This window comes from Rana temporaria, chromosome 8, assembly GCF_905171775.1.
Source record: "Rana temporaria chromosome 8, aRanTem1.1, whole genome shotgun sequence".
Taxonomy (NCBI): Eukaryota; Metazoa; Chordata; class Amphibia; order Anura; family Ranidae; genus Rana; species Rana temporaria.
In genome coordinates this window covers 10,422,776-10,442,826 of record NC_053496.1, presented here as the reverse complement: position 1 = coordinate 10,442,826, position 20,051 = coordinate 10,422,776, and the positions used below count along the sequence as shown (strand labels likewise).

The 20,051-nt window shown below is 45.9% G+C and overlaps 1 protein-coding gene across 2 annotated transcripts in view; it reads left to right on the top strand.

Annotated features, from left to right (window-relative positions):
- Nucleotides 1-329: 329 nt before the first annotated feature.
- The window catches only part of PYROXD2 (pyridine nucleotide-disulphide oxidoreductase domain 2), a 93,299-nt gene continuing 73,577 nt past the window's right edge, over nt 330-20,051 (top strand). Inside the window, exons 1-2 of one of the 2 annotated variants that reach the window (XM_040361283.1) lie at nt 330-544; nt 17,274-17,293. In XM_040361283.1, the coding sequence (XP_040217217.1) occupies nt 430-544; nt 17,274-17,293 (135 nt within the window). In that variant the 5' untranslated portion in view covers nt 330-429. The remainder of the gene's footprint in view (nt 545-17,273; nt 17,294-20,051) is intronic. The other variant, XM_040361282.1, reaches the window with a different exon arrangement.

The window sequence follows — 20,051 nt, the reverse complement described above, 5'->3', positions numbered from 1 at the left end:
TCTTTTTTTTGTTTAGTTTTCAGTACAACTGTCAAAAATAGAGTTAAATAATATCAATGTTTGAGAATGACACGTGATTCAATATGCTAACAAAAAAAAACATTTCCTCTGCTCTCTATGTTCTTGGATCTCTACCAGTTTGGCGGTAGAAATCTCTTCATCACAGGATTAGGAGTTTCCTATTGAGCTTTTCTTTCTTCGAAGGCAAGCTTTTCCAAGAATCTAACCCAGGATGGGGTACAAATTCCTAAGCCTCACTGAGCCAATCCAGAGTTCTATTTCCAGATCTGCTTATGTAATGATTACTGTACAGAATCTCTGCCATAAACTCTACTACGGGAACATTTCAGGTTATGAACAAAGTTCACTTCCCAGTCCGAGCAGAAGGGAACATCATCTGGAAAGAGCTGCACATTTCTCTGTGTGAAGATGACCGGTGTGGGCAGGCAATGTATGAAGCAAACCCGATCCCTCGGCCCAAGAGCTTACTCCAAAATCACAGGACAGCTGAAGCTGAAATATGACGCTGTGATCATTGGAGGAGGTAAGACATTTCGGGGAATTTTTCTGGATCTCCTCTCCTAGATTTGTGTGCAGAGAGCTGGGAAATGTTCACCGTGTTTCCCCGATAATAAGCCCCGGATCTTATATTAATTTTGGCAACGAAAGATACAGTAGGGCTTATTTTCGAGGGGGTGGGTCTTACCATGTAATGTGCTGTCTTCCCTCCCCCTGTCTTCCCTCCACAAAGAACTTACGGCGGCGTATCTATTGATACGCTACGTAAGTTCTACGATGCGCCGTCGTATCTTTGTTTTGTATCCACAAAACAAGATCCGCCTGAATGTGGGGTAGATCCGACCGACGTACGTCTTAGTACGCCGTCGGATCTTAGGTGCATATTTACGCTGGCCGCTAGGTGGCGCTTCCGTTGATTTCCGCGTAGAGTATGCAAATTAGCTAGATACGCCGATTCTCAAACGTACGTCCGCCAGGCGCATTTTTTTACATCGTTTGCGTAAGGCTTTTTTCGGCATAACATTACCCCTGCCTCTATGAGGCGTACGCAATGTTGGGTATGGACGTCGGGACAGCGTCGAATTTTCCGTCGTTTACGTCATTTGCATAAATCGTTTGCGAATAGGGCTTTGCGAAAGTTACGTTCACGTCGAAAGCATTGACTATTTGCGACGTGATTTCACGCATGCGCACTGGGATACGTCCACGGACGGCGCATGCGCCGTTCGTAAAAAGCGTCAATTACGTGGGGTCATACCAGATTACCATACAACACGCCCACTCCAAGCCTGCTTTGAATTACGCGGGCTTACGCCGGCAGATTTACGTTACGCCGGCCCGCATATGGGAGCAAGTTCTTTGTGGATACCCTAGGAGCCACTCTTATTTACGGCGGATGCCTAAATATACACTTGTTTTTGTGGATCTGGCCCACAGTTTTTATTTTTTTCTGTAATTTTTTTTTGTAAAATTAAGTTTTCTTCTTAAATAATGGGCACTGATGAGGCGGCACTGATGGGCACCGAGAAGCGGCACTGATGGGCACCGATAGGCGGCGCTGGTATGCTGCACTGATGGGCACTCATAGGCGGCACTGATGGGCACTCATAGGCGGCACTGATGGGCACTCTTTGGTGGCACTGATGGGTACTTATGGGTGGCACTGATGGGTACTTATGGGTGGCACAGGTGGGCACTAAGAGGTGGCACTGATGGACGCTGGGTGGCACTGATGGACACTGAGGGGTGGCACTGCTGGGCATCATTTCAGTCAGAGCCCATGTTGCCAGTCAGTGCCCATTTGTGGGCACTGATTGGCATCGATTGTGTTTAATTATTTTTTTATTGTTTTTTTTTTTTAAATCTATTTTTTGTTTTTTGCTATAATAAATATCCCCAAAAATATATAAAAAAAAATGTTTTCCTCAGTTTAGGTCGATACGTATTCTTCTACATATTTTTGGTAAAAAAAAAATCACAATAAGCATTTATTAATTGGTTTGCGCAAAGGTTATAGGGGCAGATTCACGTAGATCTGCGGTGGCGTAATGTATCGCATTTACATTACATTACAAAGCACTTGCCTGTAAAGTTGCGGCGGCGTAACGTACATCCTCCAGCGCAAGCCCGCCTAATTCAAATGATCCAGGTAGGGGGCGTGGATCATTTAAATTAGGCTCGTTCCTGCGCCGAACGTACTGCGCATGCGCCGTCCCTAAAATTTCACGAAGTGCATTGCGGTAAATGACGTCGCAAGGACGTCATTGGTTTAGGCGTGAACATAAATGGCGTCCAGCGCCATTCATGGACGACTTACGCAAACGACGTAAAATTTTTAAATTGCCATGCGGGAACGATGGCCATACTTAACATTGGATACGCCACCTAGGGGGCATGTTTATCTTTACGCCGCGTATCTCTTACGGAAACGGCGTAAATTTACTGGGACGGGCAAGCGTACGTTCGTGAATCGGCGTAACGACTCATTTGCATATTCTACGCCGACCGCAATGGAAGCGCCACCTAGCGGTCAGCGTAAATATTGCACCCTAAGATACGACGGCGCAGGCCGTCGTATCTTAGGCATGTTTAAGTGTATCTCAGTTTGAGAATACACTTAAACATACGACGGGCTTAGATTCCGAGTTACGTCGGCGTATCTACTGATACGCCGGCGTAACTCTTTGTGAATCTGGCCCATAGTGTCTACAAAATAGGGGATAGTTTTATGGCATTTTTATTAATATTCTTTTTTTTACTAGTAATGGCGGCGATCAGCAATTTTTATCGTGACTGCAATAATATCGCAGACACATCGGACACTTTTAACACTATTTTGGGACCATTGTCATTTTTACAGCCATCAGTGCTTTAAAAATGCACTGATTACTGTACAAATGACACTAGCATTGAAGGGATTAAGTGTGACCTAGGGAGTGCTTTTAACTGTTAGGGGGCGTGGCTTTCCATGACACGTCCTTGATCGTTGTTCCCGATGATCGGTGACATGTCACTAGGAAGAACGAGGAGATGTGGTGTTTACACTGACATCTTCCCGTTCTTTAGCTCTGTGACCCGATCACGGGACACCGGCAGACATCGAGTCCACAGGTCCCGCAGGCACGGTCATGGAGCTTGCAACGTAATAAATATCCAAAAATAAATAAATTAAAGTTTAGGTCAATATATATTCTTCTACATATTTTTGTTAAAAAAAATCACAATAAGCGTATATATTGACTGGTTTGCGCTAAAGTTATATCGTCTACAAGATAGGGGATAGATTTATGGCATTATTATATATATATGTATTTTTGTTTACTAGTAGTGGCGGCGATCAGCGATTGTTAGCGGGACTGTGACATTGCGGCGGACAGATCGGACACTTTTGACACTTTTTTGGGACCAGTGACATTTATACAGCGATCAGAGCTACAAATATCCACTGATCAGGGCCGGCCTTAGGTGTTCAGGCGCCCTGCGCGAGCTAATCCTGTGGCGCCCCCCCCCTCACCTAAACATACACAAAGAGGAAAAAAACATTTGTAACAAATAATTTGTTTTAACTTAACTTTACATTACACAGCACCCTGCATCTCTGAACCCCTTTATATTACACAGCCCCCTGCATCTCTGGACCCCTTTACATTACACAGCCCCCTGCACCCCTTTACATTACACAGCACCCTGCGCCTCTGGACCCCTTTACATTACACAGCCCCCTGCATCTCTGGACCCCTTTACATTACACAGCCCCCTGCACCCCTTTACATTACACAGCACCCTGCGCCGTGGACCCCTTTACATTACACAGCACCCTGCACCTCTGGACCCCTTTACATTACACAGCACCCTGCATCTCTGGACCCCTTTACATTACACAGCCCCCTGCACCCCTTTACATTACACAGCACCCTGCACCTCTGGACCCCTTTACATTACACAACACCTTGCACCCCTTTACATTACACAGCACCCTGCGCCTCTGGACCCCTTTACATTACACAGCACCCTGCGCCTCTGGACCCCTTTACATTACACAGCACCCTGCATCACTGGACCCCTTTACATTACACAGAACCCTGCAGCTCTGGACCCCCTGCATGTTATACAGACCCCCCTTCAGTGCAGACACCCCTTCAGTGTATTCACCCCTTCAGTGTATTCACCCCTTCAGTGTATCCACCCCTTCAGTGCAGACCCCCCTTCAGTGTAGCCCCCCTTCAGAGTAGCCCCCCCTTCAGTGTCGCCTCCCCCCTGTTCAGTGTAGCCCCCCCCCCCATTCAGTGCAGCTCCCCCTTCAGTGTAGCTCCCTCGTTCAGTGTAGCCCTCCTGTTCAGTGCAGCCCCCCCTTCAGTACCTCAGATCAGCGCAGCGGCACATTAACAGAGAGGAAAAAAATATTTGTGACAATGTCAAAAAGGGACCGAGCATGGATGACCTTAAAATGATGCCCCCTCTAAAAAAAGTTCAGCGGACGCCCATGCCGCTGCACTTACCATTCCCTCCTCTTGCGGCCACGGGCTGCCTGTCTGTGTGATCCCGGATGTCACACAGGCACAGCCGAGTGAAGTCCCCCCCCCCCTTATTATTTAAAAAAATCCTTTTAAATGGTAATGCACAAGGTCCGTGCGCCCTCCTTTCAATTTCCATGAGGAGGGCTGCAAGATTATAGACTTTGTCTTGAAATTGGACTAAGTTGCCCTTTAGCGGAAAACACCAGAGCGCAGGAGAATTTTTCGTGTGTTATAAACTTCCTAGGATGCCACTTTCTGGGTTCACACCAGGAAACATATGCCTTCCAGATTCTGTAGTAGATGAGCCTGGAGGCCGGCTTCCTAACATTAACCAGAGTGGATAGGACTGGCCCTGAGAGCCCACGTTTCCTCAGAATGTGGGTCTCAACAGCCGAACCGTCAAATTTAGACTTTGTAAGGCAGGATGGAATGTTGGACCCTGCCATAGTAGGTCTGGGCCTAATAGAAGAACCCAAGGTCTTCCTACTGCTGTCCTTACGACTTCTGTGTACCAGGGTCTCCTGGGCCAAGCCGGGGTGACCAAAAACACAGACTTTCCTTCCCTTTTTAACTCTCTGAAGGAATCGTGGGAGAAGCGGAACTGGAGGGAACACATAAATCAGGGAATACTGATCCCATGAGATTGTCAGGGCATCTGAGCCTTGAGCATAAGGATCTCTTTTTCTTGACACAAAGCTGTCCAGTTTTGCGTTGTACCTGGAAGCCAACAGGTCCACATCTTGGGCTCCCCATTTCTGACATATGATCTGAAACATGTCGGGGGGGGAGACCATCCTCCTGGACTCAGTTGCTGGCGGCTTAAAAAATCCGCCTGCCAATTTTCTACCCCTGGAATGAAGACCGCAGATAGGCGAGGAATATGCCTTTCTGCCCAGGCCAAGATGTGATTCACCTCTTTTTGGGGGTCCAGACTTCCAGTGCCTCCTTGGTGATTGATATAGGCTACGGCCGTAGCATTGTCAGACTGAACCCGAACAGGCCAGCCTTGCAGTCTGTAAGACCAAACTTTGAGGGCAAAATGAATTGCCTAAATATGTTGATGGGTAGGAGCTTTTCGGCCATGGACCACTTCCCCTGGACAGATGCTTCTTCTAGCACTGAACCCCAGCCCAGAAGGCTGGCATCTGTGGTCACCACTTTCCAGGTAACTGGATTGCAGGATTTTCCTTCTGACAGATTTTGGGGGAGCAACCACCAATTGAGGCTCTGGCGAACCCCTGGAGATAAGATCATAGGAAGATCCAGGGCCTGAACATCTTTGTTCCAAGCAGACAGAATTCCGCCCTGTAACGGTCTTGAGTGAAACTGGGCGTAAGGGACAGCCTTGAATGAGGCTACCATCTTTCCCAATAATCTCATGCATAGACGGATGGAAGGCCTTCTTTTTGCCTTTACCACTCGGACCAAGTCTCCTATGGCTTTTGCCTTCGGCTTGGGAAGTAATACCTTGTTTAGGGACGTGTTTATAATTATGACCAAGTACTCTAGCCTTTTTTGAGGCTGCAAGGAAGATTTCTTCAGATTGAGGACCCAGCCTAGGTACTCTAAATATTCCACTGTTCTGTGCATATTGTGGCCCAAGTGTGCGGCAGACTGATCTATGATCAACAGATCGTCCAGGTAGGCTGTTACTGCTATGCCTTGTGCCCTTAGCCTTGCTAGGGCCGGGGCCAGTATCTTTGTGAACACGCGAGGTGCTGTAGCCAGCCCGAAAGGAAGGGCCACAAACTGAAAGTGGCGCTGATCCACCGCAAACCTTAGAAACCTTTGGTGAGCGGGAAATATTGGCACATGTAGATATACATGTATACATTTGATGTCTATTGATGCCAGGATGAACTGGAAAGACGCATGCAGCCTGCAGGGATTTCCGAGACCCAAAAGAGGAAACAGAGGGCCCAGACGCCTCAACAATATTGCACCTGCATCTTTAGCGACTGCAAAGTCGCAAGCCAGACCATCAAAAGAGCATGTTGAACGTGACCAACCACCTTAACACCGTCGAAAAAACTGAGGTACTCTCCATTTGGGAGGGGCTATATAATGGAGGAACTCAATTCTAATTGTATTTTCCAGTGTCTAATCACCTGTGGTGACTACATAACCCATTAAGTAATTAAGGCTCTGTGTCCCATGATGTATGATCAAGAAAAGTGAGTTTTCAGGGATTGCCTAAAGGTGGACAGGGTAGGACAGGGTAGGAGGCGGATCTGACTGGACATACTAGGTCAGGGAGTTCCAAAGGATGGGAGAAGCTCTGGAGAAGTCTTGGAGGTGAGCACAGGAGAAGGTAACAAGAGAGCTAGAGGACAGGAGGTCCTGGGAGGTGCAGAGAGGACGATTTGGGCAATATCTGCAGATGAGGTTGGTGATGTAGCTGGGGGGCGATGTTGTGGATTGCCTTGTATGTTGTGGTTCGTATTTAGAATTGTATACGTTGGGCTAGTGACAGCTAGTGATGGGATTGGCAGAGAGGGGCAGCAGTCACGGATCAGTTAGTAAAGTGTATTAGTCTGGCAGCAGCATACTTATCTGACTTTCCTAGCACCTACCTAGGATGGTACTACAGTGGAACCTCGGATTACCAGATTGCCCGTCTGCAAGTCGTCCAGAACACGGCAGCACGACCGGTAACAGGCAAAAAACCCTGGGAATCGATTTCCCCCACCCTGAGGTCCCTCCATTGGCTGCCCACCAAGGACCGAATCACATTCAAGGCCCTCTGCCTGACGCACAAGTGTGTACAAGGCATCGCCCCTCCAATATCTATGTGGGAAAATAAATTACCACAACCCCAATCGCGTGCTTCGAACAGCCAACCAAAATCGACTACAAATCCCCAAGGCCCGCTACAAGAGCAAAGGAGAACGAAGATTTGCAGTCCAAGGACCTCAACTGTGGAACTCCTTACCATCTCATTTACGAACAGAAGAGAATCACCAGGCCTTCAGAAAGAAACTCAAGACCCATCTTTTCTGAAGGCAAAATAGAAGGGAAATGGATACCAAACGCCTTGAGGCGATTCGGTTCGCATTTGTAGCGCTATATAAGTTATTCACTCACTCACAAGCATAATCCGTTCCAGGAGAATGCTCGTAATCCAAAGTACTCACATATCAAAGTCAGTTTCCCCATTGAAATCAATGGAAACGAAAATAATTAGTTCTGCATTGACTTCAATGGCAAGCAATACTGCATATGGCCAGAGGTGGGTGGACGCCGGAGAGCCTCGTAAACACACGGAAAGACCCGAGGACACCTCGGCAAACCTCGGAAAGGCTTGGAAACTAGGGGCTAGATTCAAGTAGCACGCCGTAAGTTTGTGCGGGCGTAGCGTATGTTATTTACGCTACGCCGCCGCAACTTACACGGACAAGTGCAGTATTCACAAAGCACTTGCTCCGTAAGTTGCGGCGGCGCACCGTAAATGGGGCCGGCGTAAGCGCGCCTAATTCAAATGAGTATGAGGGGGCGTGTTTTATGTAAATGGGTGGTGACCCAACATGCGCCGTCTGTGGAATTTCCCAGTGTGCATTGCTCCAAAGTACGCCGCAAGGACGTCATTGGTTTTGACGTGAACGTAAATTCCGTCCAGCCCTATTCGCGAACGACTTACGCAAACGACGTAAAAAATAAAAAATTTGACGCGGGAACGATGTCCATACTTAACATTGCGTACGCCTCATAATAGCAGGAGCAACCTTACGCCGAAAAAGCCTAACGTAAACGACGTAAAAAAATAGCGCCGGGCGTACGTAAATTTGTGAATCGGCGTATCTAGGTCATTTGCATATTCTACGCCAAAAACGACGGAAGCGCCACCTAGCGGCTAGCGTAAATATGCACCCTAAGATACGACGGCGTAAGAGACTTACGCCAGTCGGATCTTAGGCTAATGTCGGCGTATCTTGCTTTCTGAATACAGAAAGAAGATACGCCGGCGCAGCTTTGAATTTACGCGGCGTATCTATAGATACGCCGGCGTAAATCAATGCTGAATCTAGCCCTGAGTATTTCTGAGCATTTCTGAATGGCTCCGGCGCCTCCCAACCTCAGGCCAACAGCTGTACTGCACACCGCTTTGGCTTGAATCCTGCTCGTTTCGCGAGAAAACACTCACATGCGAAACGCTCGTTAACCGCGTTTCTCGCAATCCGAGGTTCCACTGTACATCCATATACTGTAATTTGAAATTAGTCATAGAACACCACTGGGAGCCTCCAAGTGAATTCTTCAGAGAAGGTGGGTTTGGTTGATCCTGGATCCTATATTGTTGGAGATACAACAAACCTCCAGCTTAGCCTATTACTGTATATTGAATGCAGTTTAGAAAAAGGACACAAGATGTCGCTAATGCTCAGTGATATGCTATGCTATGTGTTTTCTATGATGTGTTGTATTTCCTGTCCCACAGTGATGTACTTGTTGGTTTTTCTTTTTCCTGGCTGTGTGTTCTTCTTACCATGTGCAGTGACATTTTTCCCTGTGTGGTTATGTTCCAATAAAGAAGCCAGTTCCTGTTACTACACAACGTCTGATCTAGATTGACTCCGCCCGCTGCACCTATCAATCGTACTCTGCAACATATATCCCACAGGTGTCAAACACAAGGCCCGCGGGCCGAATCCGTCCTCCAGGCCATTTCATCTGGCCCTCGCACCTTTCTTAGGCCCCGTACACACGGCCGAGGAACTCGACGTGCAAAGCACGTCGAGTTCCTCGTCGAGTTTTGGGATGAAGCCGCCGAGGAGCTCGGCGGGCCGCCTTCTCCCATAGAACAACGAGAAAATAGAGAACATGTTCTCTATTTTCTCGTCGAGCTCCTCGGCGGCTCCATGGAGCCAAAATTGTACAGACGACAGAGTTTCTCGGCAGAATCCGGGTTTTGACCGAGTTTCTCTGTGAATTCTGCCGAGAAACTCTGTCGTGTGTACGGGGCCAAAGAGCTGTGACAGCCTCCTTGTTCTTGCCACCACCTTGTCTCACCAGTCGGCAGCAGAAAGGAGGACAGATCTCCTCTGCCAGGTCCTGCCCTTCTCTGTGCAGCTGCAGAGGCTCATATCTGCCACCATCTTAGCAGTTGGCAGCAGAGAGGAGGCCAGAACTCCTTCTACTGATTCTGTGCCTCCTACCGATCTAGCTGCAGCACCCCCTGGTCTCCGCCCTCTCCTGGCCTCGCTATTCAGCTGGCTCCAACCCCCCTCTGATCCTCCTCCAGACCCTGCACTTTTTGCTTCCCAGCTCCACCCCCAGCCAGGGCCGATCCACAGGCGCCTGGGTGCAGAAATATTTCTGGCGCGCCCACATGGGCGTTGTCATTTTACTAACTCCCCCCCTTAACATCTCATTATAGATCACATCTGTAGATGGACTAGGCGCAGGAATGGACAGGGGCTGTGTATCCTGTGCAATCTATCATGCCATAAAACATCTAGAGCAGGGGCAGCCCAGAGCATGTGTAAAGGGATGCTGGGGATGCCAGCACACTGAACACTGTGACTCACCTCGATTCTCTCTCTCTGCAGCCTGAGATAGAGATGGCATTCCAACTGGAGTTGGTGGAGAGAGTGCAGGATCCAAGACTCCCAGTGTTAGGAATTCATTCCTGCACATCAGCACTCAGCAGCCACTGAAAACTAGAACTCTCATGTCAGGAAGAGGAGCGGCCCCTCCCCCGAGCACTGCCAGGCTGGACGGGCTGCCCTATGCTCACACATCAGTTCTGGACGGACACACACCTATGCTCAGAACACTAGTTCTGGACGGACACAAAGAAGGAGGGAGGGGAGAATTCTGGCACTTCGGCGCCCCCACCTCTGTAGGCGCCTGGGTGCAATGCACCCTGTGCACCCTGCCTAGGATCGGCCCTGCCCCCAGCTTCTTCCCTGCAGCAGCACAAGGTAAGTGGGGTGAACTGTGATGTAAGAGAGAGGGTGGGGGACTCTTAACCACTTAACCCCCGGACCATATTGCTGCCCAAAGACCAGAGCACTTTTTGCGATTCGGGACTGCGTCGCTTTAACTGACAATTGCGCGGTTGTGCGACGTGACTCCCAAACAAAATTGGCGTCCTGTTTTCCCTACAAATAGAGCTTTCTTTTGGTGGTATTTGATCACCTCTGCGGTTTTTAGTTTTTGCGCTATAAACAAAAATAGAGCGACAATTTTGAAAAAAAATTATATTTTTTACTTTTTGCTATAATAAATATCCCCCAAAAATATATAAAAAAACATTTTTTTCCCTCAGTTTAGGCCGATACGTATTCTTCTTCTACCTATTTTTCGTAAAAAAAATCGCAATAAGCGTTTATTGATTGGTCTGCGCAAAAGTTATAGCGTTTACAAAATAGGGGGTATTTTTATGGCATTTTTATTGGTATATTGTTTTTTACTAGTAATGGCGGCGATCAGCGATTTTTTTCGGTACTGCGACATTATGGCGGACACTTCGGACACTTTTGACACATTTTTGGGACCATTGGCATTTTTATAGCAATCAGTGCTATAAAAATGCATTGGATTACTATAAAAATGCCACTGGCAGTGAAGGGGTTGACACTAGGGGGCGGGGAAGGGGTTAAGTATGTTCCCTGGGTGTGTTCTAACTGTAGGGGGGGTGGACTGACTATCGGAAATGACTGATCTTCTGTTCATACATTGTATGAATAGAAGATCAGCATTTCTCTCCCTGACAGGACCGGGAGCTGTGTGTTTACACACACAGCTCCTGTTCCCCGCTCTGTAACGAGCAATCACGAGTGCCCGGCGGCGATCGCGCCCGCTGGGCACCTGTACGGGAGTCACGGACAAGCGGGGGGCGCGCGCGCGCCCCTAGTGGCCGCAAAGAGAGCCGCCGTATAGCTACGGGCTCTCGCCCAGGAGAGCCGACATGCCACCGTATAATGACGGTGCGCGGTCGGCAACTAGTTAAGATCTGGTGTAAGGTGGTGTGTGTGCTGCTCAACTGGCCCTTTGAGGACAACCGTAATGCACATGCGGCCCACGATGAAATTGAGTTTGACACCCCTGCTATATCTGCTCTGTACAGACCCGTATTTTTCCTTACTAGTGCTATCACAGCAAGAATATCATTGCACAGACACTGGAGCCTGGGGGGGTTGAGGGACATGGAAATTACTAAGAAGAAGAATATTGGATTGTTCCAGTTATGAATTATTCTCTTCCTACATTTGCATTCCAATTTCTAATTTGCTCAGTGCTGACCAGTTTTATTACATTAGACGGCACTTGTATTACATTGGGTAGTGCGTGTATTTCTCAATTAGATTACAAACTCCGAGAGAGGCAATAATTATTATTTTAGTTGCGGCACCACAGTCAGGACGGCGCAACATTTCACGGTAACAACATGGCTCGCGTTCAGGGATTGATGAGGGGGCCGTGGCTTTAGCCAAAATATTCAAATATCGCATTGTTACTGCGAATACCAGGGCCCAGATCCACAAAGAAATTACGCCGGCGTATCTATCTATTGATACGCCGCGTAATTTCTACGATCCCCCGTCGTATCTTTATTTTGTATCCACAAAACAAGATACGACTGAATGTGGGCTCGATCCGACTGGCGTACGTCTTAGTACGCCGTTGGATCTTAGGTGCATATTTACGCTGGCTGCTAGGTGGCGCTTCCGTCGATTTCCGCGTCGAGTATGAAAATTAGCTAGATACGCCAATCCACAAACGTACGTCTGCCCGGCGCTTTTTTTTAACGTTGTTTACGTAAGGCTTTTTTCAGCGTAACGTTACCCCTGCTCTATGAGGCGTACGCAATGTTAAGTATGGACGTCGAGCCAGCGTCAAATTTTCCGTCGTTTGCGTAAAACGTTCGCGAATAGGGCTTTGCGTAAATTACATTCACGTTGAAAGCATTGACTATTTGCGGCGTGATTTCGAGCATGCGCACTGGGATACCCCCACGGACGTAAACGTCATTTACGTGGGGTCAATAGGAATTACCATACAACACGCCCACATCTTATCCATTTGAATTGCGTGGCCTTACGCCGACACAGTTACATTACGCCACCTTAACTTACGGCGAAAATTCTTTCAGGATACGGAAAATACGCTGTAAGTTAAGGCGGCGTAGTGTATCTGAGATATGCTACGCCGACCGGACGTATAGATGCGCCAAGGTACGTTGATCTGGCCCAAAATGTTGGGCTGAATTACCACCGACTTCCTTTGTATGGACCAGTCGGTAAAATTTAACCCCAGTCAACCAACAAAAAAAAATTCACCTTGCAGTTACCCACTCCCCTCACCTGCAGGGGTTAATTTTGCTTTTTTTCTTTACGGGGGTAATAAATATTGTCACATACCTCACTGCAGACGTCTTTTCCAACTGTATGGCTGGTCTTCTTTGCCGCTCAACCAGTGGTAGTCCTGCATTGTACATCCCGGGAGTGTTGGGTCCCATTCACATTGTAGCTCAACGTCTAAAGACACTAAAACCCCATTGTTTTAAAAGGTGTCTGTTAACACCTGATTGGTGAGGTCGTAAGTAGGAGATTGCGATTGGCTAGTAGACATGTGCAATTCGTTTAGTTCCGAATTCGTTTTTTTAAAAATTTCAACAAATGAGTAAATTCGGAAATATCTGAATTTCCGAATTGCCTAATTTTAGAGTTTTCAAAAATTCAGAAAATCCGGAAATTTGCCAAATTTAACAGCCACATTTTTACCACTTTACCCCGGACCATATTGCTGGTCAAAGACCAGAGCACTGTTTGCGATTCGGCACTGCGTCGCTTTAACTGCACGGTCATGCGACGTGGCTCCCAAACAAAATTGGCGTCCTTTTTTTTTTTCACAAATAGAGCTTTGTTTTGGTGGTATTTGATCACCTCTGCGCTTTTTAGTTTTTCCGCTATAAACAAAAATAGAGCGACAATTTTGAAAAAAAAATATTTTTTTGCTTTTTACCATAATAAATATCCCCCAAAAATATATAAAAAAAAGTCAGTTTAGGCCGATACGTATTCTTCTACATATTTTTCGTAAAAAAAAAGCGCAATAAACGTTTATTGATTTGCGCAAAAGTTATAGCGTTTACAAAATAGGGGGTAGTTTTATGTCATTTTTATTAATATTTTTTTTTTACTAGTAATGGCGGCGATCAGCGATTTTTTTTTCGGTACTGCGACATTATGGCGGACACTTTTGACACAGTTTTGGGACCAATGGCATTTTTATAGCGATCAGTGCTATAAAAATGCATTGGATTACTATAAAAATGCCACTGGCAGTGAAGGGGTCAACATTAGGGGGCGGGGAAGGGGTTAAGTATGTTCCCTGGGTGTGTTCTAACTGTGGGAGGGGTGGCCTCACTAGGGGAAATGAATGATTGCTGTTCATACATTGTATGAACAGATGGTCAGGCATTTCTCCCCTGACAGGACCAAAAGCTGTGTGTTTACACACACAGCTCCCGGTCCTCGCTCTGTAACGAGCAATCGCGCCCGCCGGGCACGTGCACGGGAGACGGGGATGAGTGTCCGCTTCGAGAGCCGACGTATAGCTACGGGTTCTCGCGCAGGGGAGCCGACCTGCTGCTGTATAACTGCGGCGGCTGGTCGGCAAGTAGTTAAAGGAAAATCGAATACCTAAAATGTAATTAGTTATTAGTTGGTTAGTTATTTCGAATTTTCGGATTTTCTTTCTTATTTTAAAGTTTTCAAATTTTGGGATTTTCAAATTCGAAACTTTTGGAAATTCGAAAACTCGGACATTCGAAAATCCGAAAAAAAATAATGAAAATCCGAAAATTCAAAAGAAGAAACATTTTAAAATAATAACGAAAATATGAACATTTTTCAATCTGAAATAGTCACTAACTAATAATAATTTAACTATTACTAACTATTCAATTATTGGTATTGGAATTTACTTTCAAATTTGGCTGTTAGTGCATGTAATAAATACAAATTTATCTGAAGTTACTAATTATCAGAAATATGAATGCCGCATCTAAACAAATGGAATGGAACAAATTATTAATAAATAATATTTTTTTTTTATAATTATTAATTTGTTACATACCATTCATTTAGATATGCCATTCGTTTTTTCGGATAATTTGTAACTTCGGATAAATTTGTATTCGTTGCACTCACTAACAGCCAAATTTGAAAGGAAATTACAGTACTTAGAATTTAATAGTTCGTAAAGGAACTGAAAGGAAATTCAAAAATCCTTACATAAGAAAGAAAATCCAAAAATTCTAAAGAACAAAAATCTGAAAATAAGAACGAAAATTTGAAAACCCGAAAATTTGAAAATCTGAAATAATAACCAACTATCTAGATAGTTGGTTATTATTTCAGATTTTCAAATTTTCGGGTTTTAGAATTTTCATATTTTCGTTCTTCTTTTCGGATTTTTGTTCTTTTGAATTGTTGGATTTTCATTCTTATTTAAGGATTTTAGAATTTCCTTTCAAATTTGGCTGTTCGTGAACGTAACGAATACGAAATTATCCGAAGTTAGGAATTATCCAAAATAACGAATGCCGTATCTAAAACGAATATAACGTAACAAATTAATAATAAATAACAATAATAATAATTATAAAATCTTTTTATGATTTATTATTAATTTGTTCCATTCCATTTGTTTAGATGCGGCATTCATTATTTCTCATAATTAGTAACTTCAGATAAATTTTCATTCATTACATTCACAAACAGATAAATTTGAAAGGAAATTCCAATACTTAAAATTTAACAATTAGTTCTTATTATTTAGTTATTCCAATCTTTAGATTTTTTTTCTTATTTTCGGATTTTCAAATCTTCGGATTTTTGGAAATTTACAAACTTTCACATTTCTGATTTTTTTTTTTTAACAAACAGGGGTTCTTTATAGAACAAAACAATTATTGTACAGACAGTACATATAATCGTAAAAATAAATAGCTGACACAGTCAACAACAGATCTACATACACAATAAGATCACCAACAGATGACATTTGTTAGCATAAACATACTACCGTATTTATCGGCGTATACCGCGCACTTTTTTGCCCTGAAAATCAGGGCAAAATCGTGGGTGCACGGTATACGCCGATACCCGCTTTCCCACGCCGAGTTTTAAATACTGCGCCGACATATACCGAGCGCAGTACACTCGGGTATAGTCGGGCAGTCTCGGCTCCTTCCGCGCTCATGTCCTGGACGTACAGGACGTCAGCGCGAGAGTTGCCGAGCATTGCCGACAATACACGAGTGTACTGCGCTCTGTATATGTCGGCGCAGTATTCAAACTCGGCGCGGGAAACGAGCGGGGAGGACGCGAGGACGCCGGACCCGACGAAGAGGACACCCGAAGCCGCAGACGGACACCGGACCCGACGAAGAGGACACCCGAAGCCGCAGGCGGACGCCGGACCCGACGAGGCCGCCGATGGACGCCGCGCAAGACACCAAAACTGTAAGTACAAAAAATCTTTTTTTCCACAGGATTCGGGGCAACTTTAGGGGTGCGCGGTATATGCGGGAGCGCGTTATACCGCGATAAATACGGTATACACAAAAAAGGAAAAAACAGAAATACAAGAAAGTCTTGCAGTAATACTAAAAGGACCTCTACTGCACTCCAGCCATCAGATCACCCAGACAATACATACTTCCAGGAGACCAGAAAGGGAGAGTACAGAAACGACCACTAGGGCACCCACCACATTTCTGATTTTTTTAATATTTAAATTTCCGAATTTTCGGATTTCTGAAAAAAACAAATGAAACGAAAACTAACACATTTTTCGTCTGTGCACATGTCTATTGGCTAGATGTTGGTGCCAAGAGTACAAGTCTCTGCCCCGCTCCTCTCCTTGCTAGGACAATGACCTTCTTGCTGAGGGTGTTACGGCCACCATCTAGTGTCCCACTTCATGCCAGAGGCTTCCTCCCGACATTCCCAGCTGTTATGTCGGGAGGAAGGAAGGAATTTCCACACCTAGAACAGGGTTGCTGCACTTTACTGGTGGTACTTGGAAAATGAAACAAGCTGTCGTAATCACACCGACATACTATCCGGGGTCACTTGATAGTATGTACAGGGTGGGCTATTTATATGGATGAGAATGAGAATGGTTGGTGATATTAACTTCCTGTTTGTGGCACATTAGTATATGTGTTAGTATAAATGTCCAAATTGGGCCCCAATAAGCCTTTTTCCCTCCCCGGTGTCATGTGACTCGCTAGGTCTCAGATGTGAATGGGGAGCAGGTGTGTTAAATTTGGTGTTATCGCTCTCACTCTCTCATACTGGTCACTGGAAGTTCACCATGGCACCTCATGGCAAAGAACTCTCTGAGGATCTGAAAAAAAGAATTTTTGCTCTAAATAAAGATGGCCTAGGCTATAAGTAGATTGCCAAGACCCTGAAACTGAGCTGCAGCATGGCGGCCAAGACCATACAGCGGTATAACAGGATGGGTTCCACTCAGGTGCTTCCGTGCTTGACCTGTGAATGTAGAAAGATAGATATTACACTTTATTTCTGCACCCCTGGAATAAACAAGCATTTAACCATTGTAGTGCAGGGTTCTTGGTGGGGGAGGGGGAGGGGTTGGGGGGGGGTGCATGTTGGCCCAACTACAGCGTCTAATTCCTGGAATTCCATTTTTTCAAATGTTTATGAAAAGAGTAAAAAAAAATTGTATTACATTTTTTTCCCTTTCCTTTTATTACAGGACACAATGGTCTAGTAGCGGTAAGTTTTAATCCTGAAGCGCTTTGATTTTCGCTTGATAAGTTGTTGAGCTGCTTATACATGACGGATTGGCTGTAGGACATTCCGAGAACTATTTGCTGACAACATTAAAAGAAGTCATGTATGGAATAATTATCACACAAGGATCTGATCATTGAAAGTATGTGCACAGTAATTCCTCACCTCTACACACTGACTCCTGACACTAAAGCCTGGATCATCCAATACTACAAGGATTAAAAACATTCTTCTGAAACGTCATCCCGAAATTCTTATCCTTATCGAGGTTAAATTTCTGTTCAATAAATGGCTCCTGCCAAGCTGTCTAGCTGCAGATAGGAACTGACCAGTCTGGAGGACAGATTTGTCCCCCCTTTTAACACTCATTATGTGGGATACCATGGCCAGATTCCCATTAACATCCATTACTTGGGATAACATGGCCCGATTCCCATTAACATCCATTACATGGGATACCATGGCCCGATTCCCATTAACATCCATTACATGGGATACCATGGCCTGTTCCCCACTAACACCCATTACATGGGATACCATGGCCCGACCCCCATTAACATCCATTACTTGGGATACCATGGCCCGACCCCCATTAACATCCATTACTTGGGATACCATGGCCGGCTCCCTCATTATCACCCATTACATGGGATACCATGGCCTGACTCCCATTAACATCCATTACTTGGGATACCATGGCCGGCTCCCTCATTATCACCCATTACATGGGATACCGTGGCCTGTTCCCCATTAACACCCATTATATGGGATACAATGGCCTGACTCCCATTAACATCCATTACTTGGAATAGCATGGCTTGTCCACAATTAACACCAATTACATGGGATACCATGACCTTTCCCCCCCCATTATCACCTATTATATGGGATACCGTGGCCTGACCCCCATTAACACCTATTATATGGGTTACCGTGGCCTGACCCCCATTAGCATCCATTACATGGGATATCATGGGCTGCTCCCCCCAGTAATACCCATTACTCGGGATACCATGGCCTGCTCCCCCCAGTAATACCCATTACATGGGATACCATGGCCTGCTCTCCCCCATTAATACCCTTTATATATGATACCATATCCTGCTCCCCATTAACACTCATTGCATGGGATATCATGGCTTGTCCCCCCATTAACACCCATTATATGGGACACCATGACCTTTCCCCCCCATTAACACCTATTATATGGGATACCGTGACCTGACCCCATTAGCATCCATTACATGGGATATCATGGCCTGCTTCCCCCAGTAATACCCATTACTCTGGATACCATGGCCTGCTCCCCCCAGTAATACCCATTACATGGGATACCATGGCCTGCTCTCCCCCATTAATACCCTTTATATATGATGATACCATATCCTGCTCCCCCATTAACACTCATTGCATGGGATACCATGGCTTGTCCCCCCATTAACACCCATTATATGGGACACCATGGTCTGCCCCCCCATTAACAGCAATTATATGGGATACAATGGCCTGACCCTCAATAACATCCATTACTTGGGACAGAATGGCTTGTCCCCCATTAACACCTATTACATGGGATACCATGACCTCCCCCCCCCCTTTAACACCCATGATATGGGATAACATGGCTTTACCCCTATTAGCATCCATTACATGGGATACCATGGCCTGTTCCCCCATTACCACCCATTACCTGGGACACCATTGCCTCCCCCCCCCATTAACAGCCATTATATGGGATACAGTGACCTGACCCCCAATAACATCCATTACTTGGGATGACAAGGCTTGACCCCCATTAACACCCATTACATGGGATACCATGACCTCCCCCCCCCCATTAACACCCATTATATGGGATAACATGGCCTGACCCCTATTAGCATCCATTACTTGGGATATCATGGCCTGCTCCCCTATTATCACCCATTACATGGGATACCATGGTCTGTCCCCCCGTTAACACATAATACATGGGATACCATGGTCTGTCCCCCCGTTAACACCCATTACATGGGATACCGTGGCCTGTCCCCCTGTTAACACCCATTACATGGGATATCATGGCCTGTCCCCCCATTAACACCCATTACATGGGATGCCATGGCCTGTTCCCCCCGGCCCCCCATTAACATTAATTTCATGGGATACCATGGCCTGCCCCCCCCCCCCCCATTAACAGCTATTATATGGGATACAATTGCCTGACCCTCAATAACATCCATTACTTGGGATAGCATGGCTTGGCCCCCATTAACACCTATTAGATGGGATACCCTGACCTTCCCCCCCATTCACACCCATTATATGGGATAACATGGCCTGACCCCTATTCACATCCATTACATGGGATACCATGGCCTGCTCCCCCATTATCACCCAATACATGGGATACCATGGCCTGTCCCCCCATTATCACCCAATACATGGGATACCATGGCCTGTCCCCCCATTAACACCCATTACATAGGATATCATGGCTTATCTATGCATTAACCCGTATTACATGGGATACCATTGCTTTTCCCCCCCCCCCCCCCCATTATCTTCCATTTTATGGTGAGCATGATTTGTTCCCTGATTAGCTCCCAATATATGGGATACCATGATCTGTTCCCTGATTAGCTCCCATTATATGGGATACCATGATCTGTTCCCTGATTAGCTCCCATTATATGGGATACCATGATCTGTTCCCTGATTAGCTCCCAATATATGGGATACCATGATCTGTTCTCTGATT